Source organism: Petaurus breviceps, unplaced genomic scaffold (assembly GCF_028583685.1).
Source record: "Petaurus breviceps papuanus isolate PSGF00001 unplaced genomic scaffold, PetGlider_PUasm1.0 140, whole genome shotgun sequence".
Taxonomy (NCBI): Eukaryota; Metazoa; Chordata; class Mammalia; order Diprotodontia; family Petauridae; genus Petaurus; species Petaurus breviceps.
The window spans coordinates 4042079-4059987 of record NW_027185698.1 but is presented as its reverse complement, the minus strand read 5'-3'; the positions used below and the strand labels follow the sequence as shown (position 1 = coordinate 4059987).

Here is a 17909-nt window from a genome sequence, read left to right as displayed (position 1 = left end):
TCACCTTTCTAGTCTTCTTACATTTGATTCCCCTTCACATAACCTACCATCCAGTGATGCCAGCCTTTCATTCCTCAAATAAGACATTCTGTCTCACTATACCTATGCTTTTTCACTGTCTGTCCCCTTTGTCTGGAATGATCCTCCTCCTTTCCTCTGCCTCCTGGCTTTATTCAAAACTCAGATGAAATCTTATGTTCTTCAAGAAGCCTTCCTGACGAGGGAAAGATGTCTTTCAACTGAAGGGGAATTTCCTTGAAGAGGTGGCACATGAGCTGGGTCTTCAAGGAGGAAAAAGATTTCATTAGGCATAAAATGTGTGAGGGAGTTTGTTTTAAGCAAATGGTCTAAAAAATGCTCAGATAAATATAAAATTCATATTTAGTGTGTATATATGTACATATAAATGCATACATGTATAAATATAAGATATAAGAGAAAATCAAGGAAAACCCAGTAGTGAAACAAACATGAAAATGGAGCAATATGAAATAGAGGTTGAATCCAAAATGCAGAAGGAATTATTAGGCCAATGAGTTTTATTTAATTCTAAACCTATTAGGGAATGATGCTTTTAGACCTGTACATTAGGGATTGTTTTGTTAGTTGAGTGAGGAAGGATGGGTATGAAGTTAGACTGTGAGCAAGGAAATCTTTTACACTAAAATCAGGTTGAGAGGTGAGAAGGGCCTGAATTAGGACAGCATCAATATAGAAAGAGAGAAGGGGAGAGATGCAAACACTATGTTGGCAGGTGATAAGATTGGGCCATGAAGGGAAGGACAGAACAAAGATGACTCCAAGTATTCAAGGCTGTGTGCCTGGGAGTATGATTGTACTACCAATACAAATAGGTAGGTTGGGAGGAAAAAAAGCATTTTTGGTGAAAGATTATTAATTCCTTTTTGAACATGTTGAGTTTGAAGTGTAAGCATGTTGCCTCAACAGAGATATCCAGCAAGCAACTGAAATTATAGAAATAAACTTAAAGGGAGAGATAAAGGTTGCAAAACCATCATAGAGAACTGTATGTAGAGGTGATAACTGAAGCCATATAGGTAAATGAGATCAGGGAGATTGTAGAAATAGATCCACACTTTGGAGGTAAGGAGACAATGAGCCCATCAAAAAGAATAAGAAAAAGTAGTCAGAAAGGTTGTAGGAGAATCAGGACAGAGTAGTGTCAGTGATACCCAGATAGGAGAAAGTATTCAGAAACTTCATGATCGTAGAAAGAGTAAGGATTGAGAAAAGGGTATTGGATTTGGCAGCTACAATCTCATTGATAATGGTCAAGTCTCTTTAGTAGTTTCAGTCAATTAGTAGGATATTAAACATCCTAAAGAATTTTAGCCAATATTAATAAATTCCTATAAAGAGAAGCATAAAAGAGCTTACACTGTACCTCACTTAGCAAAGTCAATACCAGTTTAGACAATAAATTCAGAGAACAGAGGAGAGGTTGGAAAACTGTGAGAAAGTGGAGGAAGGAAGCAAGTATGAACAATAAGCAGAGATGACATATTCTAGGAAGTTTGCCTTGTCAAAGGAAGGGTTTCACTTTTGCTGGATTCAGGGAGGTTTGAGTATGATTGTAGGCAGTGGGAAAGGAACTAGTTAGAGAAGAGGAGAATGAAGATAAGAGATGGAATGAGCAATGGAAGAAGGTCCCAGAGAATTATCAGTGGGAATAGGATCAAAGGCACAAGTGAACCACAAGGAAGGGTGAAAACATGCAGAAGTTTTGAGGTATAGAGGAGATGAGAGAGCTTAACAAAGTGGCTTCAATCTTCTTAACTAAGAAGTGATATCTGTTGACTGAATGATCTGGACAGGGATGGAGGTAGGAGTTTGAAGAGAGAAGGTTCAACCCCTTTATTTTCACATTACAAGTTATATGGTTCAGTGACTTCATATAGTTTCTTTGGTAGTATTGGAAGTAAAGATGTTTTTACTGAAAAGTAAAATTTATTTTTAAAGAATTCCTTAAGTTTATTAGTAACAGTAATAAAAATGCCCTGTAATAAAGGCTCAAGACAAGGTTTCAGTTTACTTTTTCTGATTATCTTAGTTCTTGGCTATAAAGGCCTGTTCTTCTGGGTTAGTGACTTTAATTAATTTAAAACAAGATTTAAGAGCTAGCAGATGCTAGTTTCAACAAGTAAATGCATCATAATGTGTGATGGGTTTGATTTTGCAACTCATACATTCTCAGGAAGCCAGACAGATTGCAAGCTCAGGCCTGATGAAAACAAATGTCATAGAGGTTAAGGAAAACTGGTTTTTCTGGAGAAAGGATTATAGTCCATGACTATATCTCTACACACACACACACACACACACACACACACACACACACACACACACATATATAGGTGCTTTATATATATGCATTTGTATGTATAATCTAGTGACTTTCAAAATTCCACTGTAATTTTTTTTCTGACTATTCAAGATGATTTGTTCAAAAGAGACTGACTGGTTTAGTAGACAGCTGTCCTCAGGGTCAGGGCACCTTAGCTGCAAGTCTAGTCTGACACCTGCTGGATGGGTGATCCTAGGCCTGTCATATGACTTCTTAATGCTCTAGGCAACTGTCTAAGACTAGAACAGTGGTGGGGAACCTGGGACCCCAGGTTCCCCATCCCTGGGCTAGAAGTTGCAGAAAGTGCTGACTGCCTTGGTAGAAGCAATTTCTTCTCTAGAGGCTTTCTTTCTACACCAATAAAATCATAGGTCCAGGCCCAAATCACTATCACTATTAGAGATAATTATACAGTTAAAATCTCCTTTCAAACTATATCCAGCCTTTACTCTGAAAATTAAAGGTATTTACTTATGTATATCAGTAAAAGAAAGATCTCAAATAACATATAGTCAATAGATGATGTAAGCAAACTGAAGAAAGCAATTACCCCCTACTACCCAAACTGAATTTCTGAAAGCTGTCTTTCTTGTCCTTTATTCTCTGCAAAGTGAGCAGCTCTAAAGGGACTAGGACCTTAATTCTTCTTCCTCTCAACCTCCCCCTTCATCCCCTCTGCCCACATACTTTTACACCCACAGAAACCACTTAGCCAATATTTATGCCTTTGGCTGTGTTGGGTCTTTTGGCTGTGTTTTTCCTGTCTTCCAAAGATCTTCAAAGTAGCTACAAGAACCCTGGGGCTTTAGATGAGGTGAGAGAGAGTGGGAGGAGTGGAGGAAGGGAGAAATCACTTTGGAGAGGTTTAATTACATTCCATTATTTCTGAAGGAGACAAAGAACTGAAACTTTTCTGGAATGTTCTCTGATTTTTTTCCCTTCTACCTTATTTCTTTTGATTGATGGGGGGGGGGTGGCTAGGGAATAGGGGAGGCCATTTCTACTTCCTTCTTTCCCCTACCTTCATCTCTGAGACCCCTTTGGGAGTGTGTTCTTGAGATATTGAAGTAGTGGTAGCCAGGTCCCTCTAATATTGCATAGGGATGTTAATTATATGTCGTTAGCTATCCTTCCTGCCCTTACCAAGGTTACTTTTCAGGTTTTTTCTTCTGAAAGCTACAGAGGGAGGTTTTTGCTTTGCTTTTTTATTTTTCCAATTAGATAAAGTGTTAATCAGGAAGACTATAGGCCTTGATCTTTTTTTCCTCTGCTCAACCCTGGTTTACTATATAAACAAGCACACACGCACAAAAATATCACTGCTGTCTCTGTTTTAGAACTGAGACCTTCTTCAGCCTTTCAAATGAGGCCAACAAATTCCATTTCATAACTAATATAGAAAACATAAGTAAAGGAAAGCTAATTTAAAAAATAATAGCTGAAAATTATATAGCATTTGATGTTTACAAAACACTTTCTAAGCATTATCTCATGGACTTTCAAAATAACCCTTTGAATCAGGTGCTTATTATAATTCCCATTTTGAAACTGAGAAAATTGAAACTTAGGAAAGTTAAGTGATTTGGCTTTCCACATGAACATTTAACAGAATTCAAGCTGAGGTCTTCTTATAAAGTTCAATATTCCACTGCTCCATGAAACATCTGCTTTTAAAATTCAATTAGTTATCCTTAAGTTCTCTTGAGGAACTGTGCACAAGACACTATTTTAGGAGATATGGATTTAGGAGATTCTAGACTGATTACACATTACACCCCTTCTCACAATCTACAATCCAGTCAAACACACTGATGGTCTACCCTGTCTAGATGCAATGTGACTCTCTCAAGGTTAAAGAGCTAGTAACTCAAATCTTCCTGGTTCTAGGACCTGCCCTCTATCCTCTATGCACCTATCTGCCTATTATCCTTTACCAAGCCTCAACCTTGAGAATTCTTGTCCTTTGCTCTTGCTCATGTGCTGCTGCTGAAGCTGAGCCATGCTGATTGGGTCTACCACAAACATATGCTACATAATGTCAGCTATTCCCTGTTTGCAGTAAGGGAATACTTTCAGACCCTCCCTCCAATTTATTTGCCCCAGCAGCAATTCCAAGATGTCTCATGCCTCCTCAAACCTCCTATGTCACCCCTCCTACTCTCAGCTGAGAATTTCAATTCACATTTTCTCAGAAGAACTGGGGCCATTGACAGAGAGGTCCCTCTTCTTGCCTCTTATCTTATGACATCACTTAGACATCTTAACTCACAATTTCCTCCTTTACCCATCTAAGATGAAAGCATGGTCCTTTCTTGCCAAAGGCTATTTTACTATAATCTTGATAACAATATCTCCAGCCCATTGCCTCCATTTTCATCCCTCTCTAATCTTCATTTTCTTCCTATTGCCTTTCCTGATCCCGTACATAGTCAACCAATTCCATTAGCTTCCTATTACCTCCTATTCAGCTTTTAGAGCCCTATGCAACTGGGCTCCAACCTATCTTTCTAGCCTTAGATTCCTATTCTTCCTTCGCTCATTTTTCTTCCAGTCAAATTGGTCTTCCCTCTGTTTTTGTTCTCGATTCCATGCCCTGTGCCTTTGTATTGGCCCTGCTTGGACTGACCTCTCTTGTTACCTTAGGCTCTTCCTGTAAGAGAGAACTCAAGTACAATTTTCTATGTGAAGCCTTTCTTGATCTCTGCTTGCTTCTCCTTATTCCTGACTACTAATATCCTTCCTCTCATGCTGCATTATATTGAAATACTTTGCATATATTTGTAAGCTTTATATTGATGTTTTATATAATTTTATTTGTACTTGTCTTCTCTGACTCACTTAAATAACTATGTACATACAGGATACACACACACACATATGAAGAGAGAGGGAAAGAGAGATAGAGAGATAGAAAGACAGAGAGACAGAGAGAGACAGAGACAGAGAGACAGAGAGAGAGAGAGAGGAAATGGAAATGGAAAGTTCTCTCAGAGTAAGCCACTAGTAGCTGGGAGGGGTAGAGTACTAGGTAAAACCTCTGGCATAAAGGAGTATTTGAGCTGAGTCTTAAAGGAAGTATGGGAAGTTAAGAGGCAGAGGTGAGAGGGTAGGGCATTTTGGCATGAGACACAGCCAATGGAAATATAAAGAGTTGGGAGATGGGGTGTCATGTGTGAAGAACAAATAGTTCAATGTAGTTGGATCAAAAAGTGTACAGAGGGGGCTGTGTAAAAAGTCTGGAAAGTTAGGAAGGGGGCAGGTTTTGAAGAGTTTTAAATGCCAAATAGAGGATTTTATACCTGAACCTAGAGGTAATAGGGAACCACTTGAGTTTGATGAGTAGAAGTGTGACATGGTCAGATCCCTGCTTTGGGGAGATCACTTTGGAAGCAGTACTGACTGCATTAAGTTCAGAGAGAGAGAGAGAGATGATGCAGGGAAATCAATTAAATGGATATTACAATTAGTCCAGGTGAGAGGTGGATGGTCTGACCTGGTGTGCTGGTTATGTGAGTAGAGAGGAGATGTATACAAGAGATGTTGTAAAGGTATAAATGACAAGATCTGACAAAGGATTGGATGTGTGGGTGGCAGGGTGCTTGGTGAACAGATTATAGAGGATGTGTCCTGGGATGAGAGAATGCCATTCCTCCCTATTTTATATTGAACTTCCCTGTATTTACTTTTCTTTATTTTGGATATGCTTATATATGAATAGAAAACTACATGGTACAGTGAAAAAATTACTGGCTTTGGAGTCAGTGCTCCTAGGTTACTATTTGTGTGACCTTGAGCAAGCTAATTTACTTCCTTGGGCCTCAGTTTCCTCAACTGCAAAGTGAAGGGTTTAGACTAGAAAACTTCTTCAATATGTATTGGTTATTTCCTCCAGTAGAAAAATATAAGCCCCTCAAAAGTAGGAATTGTTTTGTTTTTTGTATTTGCACATTCTATATACAATGCCTGACACATTATAGGTGCTTTAAAAATGTTTATTGATTGATTAGTTGAAGAAAAAGTCCTAGACTTCAGGGTTTTAATAATTACTATCTGTTTACGTTCTTTGGGAGATAAAAGCAGGTTTTTGAGGAAATAACTAACAACTCAAGAGAGTAAATGGGAAATGCTAAATGAGTGACAGACAATAATCTAACATTTCAACTTGCCAAACACTTATTAAGTATCTACCATGTGTAAGGGCCCTTGTTAGGATCTAGGAGTACAAAGAAAGAAAACCTGAAATTTCTTCCCTTACGAAGCTTACAATTTAGGATTGGGTTTACACATGCATCCTAATAATTTTGTAATGGTTCACTAGAGATGTTGGGCTAAAAAGGTAGGTATATATTCTCCAGTGTCCATCTACTCCATTGACCTGGGTTATGATAACTGTGACAATGAGATGGTTAGCTCCTTTTCCTGTGGAAAGGGACAGGATGAAATCTTATGAGTTGAACCTGTGAAAGAGTGCTTAGGGAAGGCCATAAGGAACTTCAGCAGCAACTTGGGGAGAAGAGCTAACACTGCAGTTAAAAGAGCCCAAACACAACAAATGTTATGGGTCAGGGAGGAAGGAGCTGCTCTCCAACTCTGTCTCAACCTCTGTACCCCAAAATTTTCAGCTGCAACAATACAGAGAGTGATAAGAAAAGGACATTATGACTGAAGTGTTAGTAGCCTCTGATTGGGGTGGGATTTAAGCTAGCTGAATACAGTATTGTTATTACTATACTGATTTGTGTGTGAACCTTTAGTGTTGAAATTCCACCAAGGGAGCATTGAGAAAGACAGATTTGGGTGGCTAGGTGGCTCAGTGAACAGAGCACCGGCCCTGAAGTCAGAAGGACCTGAGTTCAAATGTGGCCTCAGACACATAACTCTTACGAGCCATGTGACCTTGGGCAAGTCACTTAACTCCAACTGTCCTTCAAAAAGCAAAAAAAGAGAAAAGAAAAGAGAAAGACAGATTTTCTTAACTTCTAGGAGCAATCCCAGCATAGAGGCTCAAAGCTAGAAAAAGAGATATTATTAATTCATATTGTATAACTTTTTCAAAGTACAGAAAGACCAAGTGAATCTGGACCAAGAGAAACCTAGGCAATCTGGATTGATAGCAATCTCCTTAGGTTGTATCTAGATTGGTGTTAGCTCTTCGGTGACCAATTACTTTAGTCACCTTTAGTCTCTTTGTTCTTCCTTCTTAATTTACTTTACTGTATTATATAATCCACATTGCTCCATCTTGTTAATGAGGACATCATGAGAGATCATAAATGGAGAGCTGAAAGGGACTACAGAGGTCATCTGTTTCAATGTTCACATTCATACCTCCTCCCTGCATTTTACAAGAGGATACTAGAGATAGACAGTGGTTCACCAAAGATCACACATGTCACCATTTTGAAAAATGCATTTCCTGATGCTTTTTGAAACTTGGGGACATGCTTGCTTGGCTCCCATGTTCTAGAGTTGTTGTTTTGTTTTAATGATCACTGGAAGAAACGGCAATCGCACCAGTCATCTGTACTCGGTGAACTGACCTCTTGAGGGGAGCCGGGTAGCTTCTTGTCCTCCCACTTATCTTAGTTTTCAGTGTACTAATTATTTTTACTCCCATAGTTCTCCGTCTGGAGATCATTATCGGTGGTAGAGAAAACAGAAACAGAGTTTAATCTGTACTGTACACAATAGCACATGGTGTGTGCGCATACTGCTCACTGATTTCCCAAAAGCCCCTCCTTTTGTCACCTGGTAACTTTACATTGGTTAACAACAATATAAAGCTCAGCAAAGAATAAATTGCTATGCTATTGAGAGAGGACTCAGTTGATGAACTTGGAATATTTAGGTCTGAGAAATAATAAACAGCGACAAGCTTGAATCTGTTTATTCACTTTTTTTTTAACTTGCCAATAGGAAGGAAATGGATCCAACTGAAATGGACACAGGTAAACTAAGTCAACTACTAAAGCAGATTTGGTGGCAAAGTCAATCAGTAAGCAAGACCCTTTTGTGCAGTGACCTTCAAGATAAGGATGGCATAGGGATACAGCTATCTACGATGATCGTGCTATGTCAAGAGCTTAGTGGGGCTCTCTGGCAACATTTGGAACATGTTACAGGGACACTGCAAGCCACTTGCCAGCAACTGCATGTTCTTGACAAACAGCAACCTTGCATTTGGAGACAAGGCAAGTAAATTTATGTTTTCCTACAATTGCAATTATTTAATGTTTCATATGTCAAGGCACATGTGATATGATGATCCTAATGCTTTCCTTTCAATACTTTTCTGGCATATAATGCCAAAGAGGAAAAGCGGCATGCCCTCAAGAATGAGAGGTAAAGACAATTTCTAGTTTGCGCCTCTATGACCTTTTTTATACTATTAAAGTATAAATTAAGTGATCAAATTGTCTCATTCAAATATTAATCTTCATTTTAATAAGTTTTTAAAATATCAAGCCAAATTTACTTCCTATAAAATTTTATAGGAAAACTCATATTGTTCCTTGCATTGGACTTAAACGGAGTGTCTTTGGAAATATAAGCAGGCAGTATTAGGTATGCTAATTTATTTTCTATTTTTGAAACTTGGGGACATGCTTGCTTGGCTCCCATCTTCTAGAATTGTTGCTTTGTTTTAATTATCACTGGAAGAAACAGCAATCGTTATCTATTTTCATCTTTTTATATTGTTACTAAACACATCAGAGGAATAGTGTATGGATAGGAAATCATAACTTGAAGAAAGAATTTGATAAAGGCAAAATATTTTCCTGGACAGGTAGATTTGCATCTCATAGAATGACTATAACCAAAGACTATTGATTGATTGATGTCAGTTTGAAAGGAAGTCTCCAATGGCATGTCTTAGATATTGCTGGGGATATAAAAATTCCTAAAAATGACTTTTATATCCAAAGCAGTATCTTAAAATACATTTAGATCATGCTTAGTAGTTTACCAGTTCTCTCCCATTCACACAGCCCTCCTCAGGTAACACAATGCAATGAGATGGAAAAGCATTAAACTCTCACTATGTGCCAGGAATTTTTTGAGGAGCATCATAATTGTTCATAGAAATATAAAACTTCACTGTACTGTCTGTTGGTTAAATCAAACAATTCAATTCTGGGTGCTATACTTAGCAAAGGGCATTAACAAACTAGAGAGTGTTGGGAGGAAGATGGACAAGATGTCTGGAAATCATAATAAGTTATTATTTATATAAGCTTTAAGCCATAGAAAACATTTTATATACATGACCTCATGTGAGTGTCATAACAGTTTTGTAAAGTAGCTACCTAGACATCACTAGGCCCATTTTACAGTTAAGGAAGATGAAGCTCAGGAAAGTGAAGTGACTTACCCATAAAAAGATAGTTAGAGAAGTGTTGGAGGTAGATTTCAAAGCCTAGTTTCTTCTGGCTCAAAGGCCATATAGTTTTTTCTACTTAAAAGAATGATTGATGGAAACTAGCATGTCTCGGAGTATAAGAGATTTACAGGAAACCTGATAGCTATCTTCAAATATTTGGTGAGTTACCATGTAGAATAGGGAGGAGGCCTACTTTGTGTTGTTGCAGAAGGCAGAACTGGGACCAATGGATGAAAGCTTAGAAGGAGGTAGATTTTGAATCATAGGAAAGAGCTTTACTGTGATTAGCTGTTTAATAATGAACATTCCCGGCACAGCAGCAGCAGTAGTTTCTTAAATAGGCTACAAGTGGGCCTTTATAAGTTATGCTTCTGTACCTGGGGATGCTCCAGCAGGGAATATGTTACTCTTTAAAAGATGTTATAGATATGATTCTTATTTTCTAAAGCTCCTTCCTTCTCTAAGGTATGATGATTCTATTGGGTGATACTTACAACATAAAAACAATTTGATCATTTGTATTAATTGTATTTTTTTAATTTAGAAATTAATATTCTCATAGACTACCTCAAGAAAATAAGTGAATATTTGAGGAACACTGTTATACATCTTCAGAAAGAGGAAAAATACATAGTTAACTTACATGCCATGAATTGTGAATATATTCCCCTTTACACACAAACTATCTTCCAAAATACCTTCGGTGGAACAAATATTTCTGAAAAAGGGAAAATGAGTTATATAGGAGCAATTCCTGATTCCAGCCAACCATTTCCTCAAATTTCTCCCCCTGAGGAAGGAGAAAGTAATTTGATGAGCCAAATACAGATACAAGAAAACAAGGAACTGATGACTTCTGCATTTGCGGAAAAGGAAAATATCTCATCGTTGAATGGAAATGTCATAAGGCAAGAAATGGAATTTAATGAAATGTCCTCAGAAAATATGGCAAATAAAGATGGCAAGCCAATAGAGGAAGCTATTGTAGAGAAAAACAATGCAAAGAGAGACGAGATTAATCCTACAAGATCTAGTAAAGAACTTCCAGAAGGAGAATTTCAAAGTAATATGGAGAGCATGAATGAAGAGAACACATTGTCTTTGATGAATGATATTGATAATAGATATAGAAGAAATGTTCTTACAAATGATTCAGAGAATCTAAACCTAACCAATCATGTTCTGGAAAAGGAGTAAGTAAATATATTTTTCTTGGTGATGCTTGTTTATGGCTACAAATAGAATTTGTACACAAGATCAACTTTATTCTTCTATTGATTCTTTTCTTCAAACCATAATTAATCCCCCTAAACTTTCCCATAAAACTAGGAAAGGAGAAAAGGAGAATTAGATGGGGGAAGGCAGTTACAGGGTATAAGATAGTATTAGAATGCAAATAAATACATATTCAACAAACATTTTTTAAGTACCTAGTACGTATAACACTTTGCACTAGGCTTGGGGAAATAACAAAGATAAAGGAATAGGGTCTTTTCAACTGGGCAGTGGCATTTACAGGCAGAGCTGAAATTAGAATGGTGAGCTAGGTCTTTGCTCCAGGTCACTGAAATTTAGAGGCTACAAAATTTAACTCATATATGTCTTTAGCAGCATAAAAAGTAGTTTAAGTAGTTCAAGTAGGAAGTTACTGGGTAGAAGGCATTGAGCAATAACGCCCATCTTTTGCTTTATTCATTTTCTCTAGGTTTGAGGGGAAAGTGATAACCTGGGAGTTAATTTGCTTCACAAATTCCCCTCATCACCTATGTCTAGAGTGTAGTGAGGCAAAGGGAGCATAACAGTGACTCACACCAGTTAACTCACAGATTGTTGCGATGTGAGATTCCCTTTGGATCTAGCTGATCAGGGCAGTGCACTACCAATACAAACTGCTTTCTTTTCCTCTGGCCCACATATTCTGGTCATAAACTGTTCTGGGCCACCTGTCTTTTCAAGCTTGTCTTGGAGTTACACCTTAAAAGTGAGCCCTCTGAAAGTTACTGGAGTGGGGAGCTTCCTAGTAGTACTAAAGATGAAGAACAGGGAATTACTTTCCTTTTTACTGCTATATCTCTGAGCCTCTTTCCTTAACTTTCGAGTTCCATGCTGCCAGTACTGTGTCTGACATATGTTTCCATTCCAACTAATCTGACCCACACTATCAACAAAACCATCTGGAAATGGTCCCTGTCTTGGCATCTCTGCAGAAGAAGAATAAAATAACAGATTTGGAGCCGAAGGAGACCTTGAAAAGCGTCTATCCATTTGTGCCATTTTACAGACAAAGAAACTGAGGCCTAGAGGGGTAAAGTGACCTCGCTAACAAAAATCATAAATAGTTGAGATGAGATTGAAATTCAGGTCCTCTGACACAGTTCCTCGCATATACATAGATACAAATAAATACAAAATAGTGAAATAAAAAGTGTTTTGAGAAGGAGGGCACTAATAATTGAGGAAATCCTGATATATATGTGTGTTCAATGTAAAATATTCATTTTCAGAAGGGAAGTATGTTACAAGTTTCTTTTTATCTTCAGTGATATTCCAATTTGGCTAAATCTTCTATGCAGTTCTGGATTTCTGCAAAAATCCATTTAACAGACAAAAATGACTAATTTTTATAAAGAGCCAATTTCTTTTTTTCTTCCCTTTTCAAAGTTTAAATTTATTCATTTACTTTTAGTTTACAGCATTCAGTTCCACAATCCCTTGAGTTTAAAATTGTCTTTCCCTTCCTCTCCTCCCCTCTCCTTCCCATGGCAGCATGCAATCAAATCTAGGTTCTACAAATACCTTCACATCGAACATTAGTCAAGTTGTAAAGAAGTATTGTAACGAATGGAGTGAACAACGAGAAAGAAGGAGCAAAATAAAACAAAATACAAGAGAGAAAGAGCAAGTAGTCTGCTTCCATCTGCATTCAGAGTCTGTAGTTCTTTCTCTGGATGTGGATATCCCTTTCCATCATGAGTCTTTTGTAGACGTCTTCTAACCTTGTATTGCTGAGAGGAGCCCAGTCTATTAGAGTTAGTCATCACACATACAACGTGTCTGTAATTGTGTACAATGTTCTCCTGGTTCTGAAGAGCCGATTTTTTACCCATTAATGTTGTCTGGTCATTTCAATTGTGTCTGCTTCTTCATGACTTCATTTGGATTTTTCTTGTCAAAGATACTTGAAGTGGCTTGCCATTTCCTTCTCCAGCTCATTTTACAAATGAGAAAAACAGGATTAAGTGACTCACTGAGGATTACAGAGCTAGTAAGTGCCGAAGGTTGGATTTGAACTCGTGAAGAGGAATCTTTCTGATTCCAAGCCCAGAACTCTATCCACTGCTCTACTCTACCTAGCTCCCCTCATCCATCAATGAACCCCACCTATTAAAATATTATATTTTGTTACTTAATTATTCTTACAATTTGGCGTGGTGGAAAGAGATTTGCAGTCAAGTCAATAAGTTGCCAAGCATTTTTAAAGCATTTACTTTGCCAGGCCTCTTTCAGAATCAAATCTATCATTATATTCAACTCAATTCACTGATATGTGGGCTAGAGGGTGAACTGCCTTAAGCCCCTATAGTGAAGGGACTTGATTTTTTAAAAAAATATGTACAATAACACATGCCTTAGTGATATTCCTAATTGATACAATAGCTCCTCTCAAAATTTCCAGGTATGTACCTGATCATATTCCACTGACCATGTGTTTCGAGAAACATAAAGGCCTGATGTAGGGGAAATGAAGGTTTGGCTTGTTATCCTTACTCTCATCCTTGCAGCCAAGTAGAGGTCACTTAAAGCAGGTTGTTTAGAATCGCACCAGCAGTGTGATTCTGTAGTTTACAGGTGTGATAAAAGGCTTTTAAAGGAACTAGACAAATTGCCAGTCTTCATGAGGTCCCATGGTCAATCATGGACAAAGCAGAGGCCTGGAAAACATCTTGTTTTGGTTTCACTTCTTCTCTACTCTGTAAGTGGTTAGAGCTACTGCTTTTCTTTAGCTAACCTGACCAGTAAACATTTTCGTCCTCACAAAGGAAAGATCAGGCAGCAAACTCTTAGACATCAGTCGGGGAAAGGAAGATGTGGGGGATGAGATGTTGAGTTTAAGACACTTTGTCAAGAAGCACAGTGCCCTGCCACCTTCTAACATTCTTAAAGGCAGGACTGTCTGGAGGTAGAAAGATGAATGAGAGGACCTTTAAAGAGCCTTCTCTGTTTGAAGAGCAGGCTGTGGTCCTATAGTCTACATAGAGCACCTAGCATGACGATCTTCCTAAATGGAACTTAACGTTCCCTCTAATGATCTTGGTGTCCTCCTGTCTTGATGGATTAATAGCCTCTAAAGGTCCCTATAATGGGAGGAATTTGACTAACTTTAGGTGCACACTTTAGCCTAATTCCATGGCCTCAGATCATGAGCTATTCTCACCCATTATCTTTGTATATATAAACCTCCCACTGGATGATCTGGAGGAAACAGGAAAGAAAGATCAATTTCCAGTTTGCCATTTGTCCCATCATGACATCCCATGTGGCACAGCCTCTTCCATGAACATGTGGAATGGGCTACATAATCTCTTGGGGTTCCTTACTCAATTCTATTCCAAGCAGCACATCCAAAGGGCACGTAGCTTGGAGAGTTTTCAGGGGATGCTTCAAATAAATGAATATCCCAGGAATCCTACAAGACTTTACATGTTCTAAGGTATGAAGCCTGGCTGTGTGATTAGCAGAAACCTTGGGAGATGAGGACCTTGCATAATGCAAAATGTCCTTTTATTCTTGCTAGCACTTTCATGCTCTTGCATTCCCAAAGTCTAATGCCAGAGATGGAGAGATAGAAAAAACAAGGGAAATGATAGAGGATGCTTCTTGAAGTAGCATTTCTTTAGACTCTGGTTCGATTCTTGGTATTTTGGATATAAGGGATTTTCTCATATCTGTCTAGGGCCTTTAGAAGAAAGGGTAAAGTTAACCTTTTATTCTAACACTTGAACTGAAATACAAGGAGCAGGAAGATGGATTAAATGAACCTCAAAGTCCCTTATTCAGTCAACAGGCATTTATTAAGCACCTACTATGTACAAGACCCTGATTGTCTGTTACAAACACTGATACCATGAAGACTGTGGCCAAAATCAGAAGGACATTTAAGGGATGCTGTGAGAAGGGCTATAGGTGACAGGTATAATTCAAATGTACAACGTTCAATTCACAATTGTGAAGACCAAGGAACTTACAAGAAGCTTTTAGATATGAGGCAGCCAAACACAAAGCTCTATTGTCTGCTACTCTATTTAAAGCAAAGGTTCTTAATGTGGGGTCTATGGAACCCCAAAGGTTTCTGCAGGTAGATTGGGGGTGGGTTCATGAATTTAGATGGAAAAAATGAACTCATTATTTTCATTAACCTCTAACTGAAATTTTTTTTCTACTTTTTCTACTGTCTTAAAAATCATCCTGAAAAGAGGTCCACAGGCTTGACTAGATTGCTAAAGGGTCTATGATACCAGAAAGAATTTTGAAGAATTCCTAGTTTAAGGTCAGCTGGATCCTGTCTTAGGAGCCTGTGGATGACAGAAGGGATTTGCTGCAACACCTAGTACGAACAAATCAAGGGGATCATAAGCTTTGCCTTAATCTAATTCTAAATACCTTAGCCACAAAGGCTTTCTCTGAGATGAGACCTATAAAGTTTCATAATTGGAGGTAACAGTGGTTGAGTAGGGTTGAGGGAGCATTAGCCCAAAAAGAAGGTTTGCTTTAAGTAGAGGAAAAAGTAAAAATTCAGTAAGATCAACTGATTTATTTCTTATATAAAGTAGCAGATGGGGGTAGGGTAGTGAGAGGTGGTGGGGGGGGACCACTAATAACGTGTAATGAAAGCTGTGGAGTTTTCTGAAGTGACTGGGCAAGGAGGCATGAAACCTTAATATCCCGGGTTCATTATCTTAAAGGTGCTCTTCTCCTTCCTTCCAGACACACATAGTTGGGCTGAAATGTGATCGAGAGAAAATTATTTAGGGGGTTACTATCTGTTCTTAGGCCAATCAGATATTATCTTGTAATGCAGAGGCACGAGGAGAGGCTGATACAGTCATCCCAGTTAACTGTATTTCTATGGGTGGCAGAGGCAAATTTAGAATTTAAAAATGAAGAGGGTAGTGTGTGGAAGGAAGGAAAGTAAAAGAGGTTTTTATTCAGGTGAAAAGGAAACTTAAAATGATTTCATAAATATAAATTGCTTTGCCAGACCATACCAGGAAACCACCAAGAAGCCCAACTTAGAAGAAAAAAAAACAATGACTTCATCTCTATAACTCCAAATTTTATTGCATTTGACCTCAAGATAATATATAGCCTTCTACATAATCTAGAACCTAATATGTACACAATTCTGGTTCTGGTCTCCTTTTCTCAGTGACATCTAGAACTGGGAGTTATACAATTCTTAAAATAGAGCAAAACTCTATCTTATCTTTTGTAGATAGGTAAATAAATTGATGACAGGGTTAGTTACTTCCTTTAGCTCAGTACTCTGGGCTAGCCCTTGGCCCCTAATTAGTAAGATATCTGCCTGGGTTTTATTGGTTCTTATACCGACCAGAGCAATTTTAGTTCCTGCAATCATCTATCTGTCTTCAGGAAAAGTCAAGCAATGGAAACCAGGAATTCTGGAATTTAAACTGAGAAGGAAAAAAAAAAAACCCACACCTCTTATTGAGAGATATAGTACTTCATATAGCTCAATTCACATGAAGAAATATTTTCATATCGGGCTGGAAACCTGATCCATCTTGGTCTAGTTCTGCAAGTGTCCAAATTATATATTTGGGTCATGAGATTAAAAAAAAAGAAAGAGTAGGGAAATGGAAAAAGAAGCAGTTTAATTAGGCCTAGATTTGGGATCTTTGACTTTTATTCTCATTGGAAAAATTTCTTTTAAAGAGAAAGGGGATGATTTCAAATGTCTTAAGTGAAACAATAGATAATAACATTTTAAGATTGAGTTACTGTAATATTTTTTTAGGTAATGTGTTATTTATAATTAATTTTGCTTTATCATTGCTTCATATGGAGGATATTTATTTTAATCTGCCTAGCTCACAAAATCACAGAATTTGAGAATTGGAAGGGACCGCAATAATCATCTAATCCAAAGGTCTATAGCCCAAGAGCCAAATCCACCTTACTACCTGTTTTCATATAGACCAATGAGCTAAGAATGGTCTTTATGTTTTAAAAAATACAGTCAGACTTTATTTAAAAATATTTAAAAAAAAAACATTCTTAGCTCTGGACCATACAGAAACAGGTAGCTGGCCAAATGTGGCCCACTGCCATAGTTTGCTGATCCCTGATTTAGCCTATCAACTCTTTTTGTATCCTATTACCTACTACTGGTAGCCAATAGCTATTCTGCCTCACTTTTTGTCATTTGCAAATCTGATGAGCATGCTATGTCTTTCTCCAAGTCAATGATAAAAATGTTAAACAATACTGAGCCAAGCACAGATATCTGGAGCTCTCCACTGCAGATTTCCTGCCACATTGACTTTGAATCATTAACAAGTACTCTTTGAATTTGACCATCCAATCAGTTCTAAAACCATCTGACTATATATTTATCTAATATCTACCTTTTCATCTTCTCCACAAGGATAGTATGATATGTTTTATTGAAAGATCTACTAAAATCTAGGTAAACTATATAACCAACATTCCCACCCTCTACTGGTTGAGCAATCCTGTTGAAAATTGAAATGAGTTAATCTTGCATGACCTATTCTTGATGAAGTCCTTCTTATGTTTTATAATCACTGCTCCACTTTGAGTGTTCAAGAAGGATCAGTACCTCTGGTGTGAGGGCTTATTGAGCCCTTTTCAGGACTGCCCATCTTCTTTTGGTGTTTACTTGGCACTCAGTTCTCACCTGTGCCTCCAAGAAGCTGTAGCATGTGCAGTGGCCACATCCCAGCAAATCCATCTTGGTAGAGGAGCTAAATCAGATTAAGGGTAATTTACAGGTCTCAATCTCTCAGTGAGTTGGGGGGGATGGGGGATGACTACTTCAAGCATGTGAAGACTTTCCCAGGCAGAATGAAAGTGACTGAAGCATATGCTGCAGTGCTTCTCCCCTCCCCTCCCCTTTTCCCG

The 17909-nt window shown here is 38.0% G+C and overlaps 1 protein-coding gene across 1 annotated transcript in view; it reads left to right on the top strand.

The window, feature by feature from the left end:
• Positions 1 to 8288: 8288 nt before the first annotated feature.
• DTHD1 (death domain containing 1) overlaps positions 8289 to 17909 on the top strand; it is a 64271-nt gene continuing 54650 nt past the window's right edge. Inside the window, exons 1-2 of the mRNA XM_069073586.1 lie at positions 8289 to 8556; positions 10291 to 10939. Of these exons, the coding sequence (XP_068929687.1) occupies positions 8289 to 8556; positions 10291 to 10939 (917 nt within the window). The remainder of the gene's footprint in view (positions 8557 to 10290; positions 10940 to 17909) is intronic.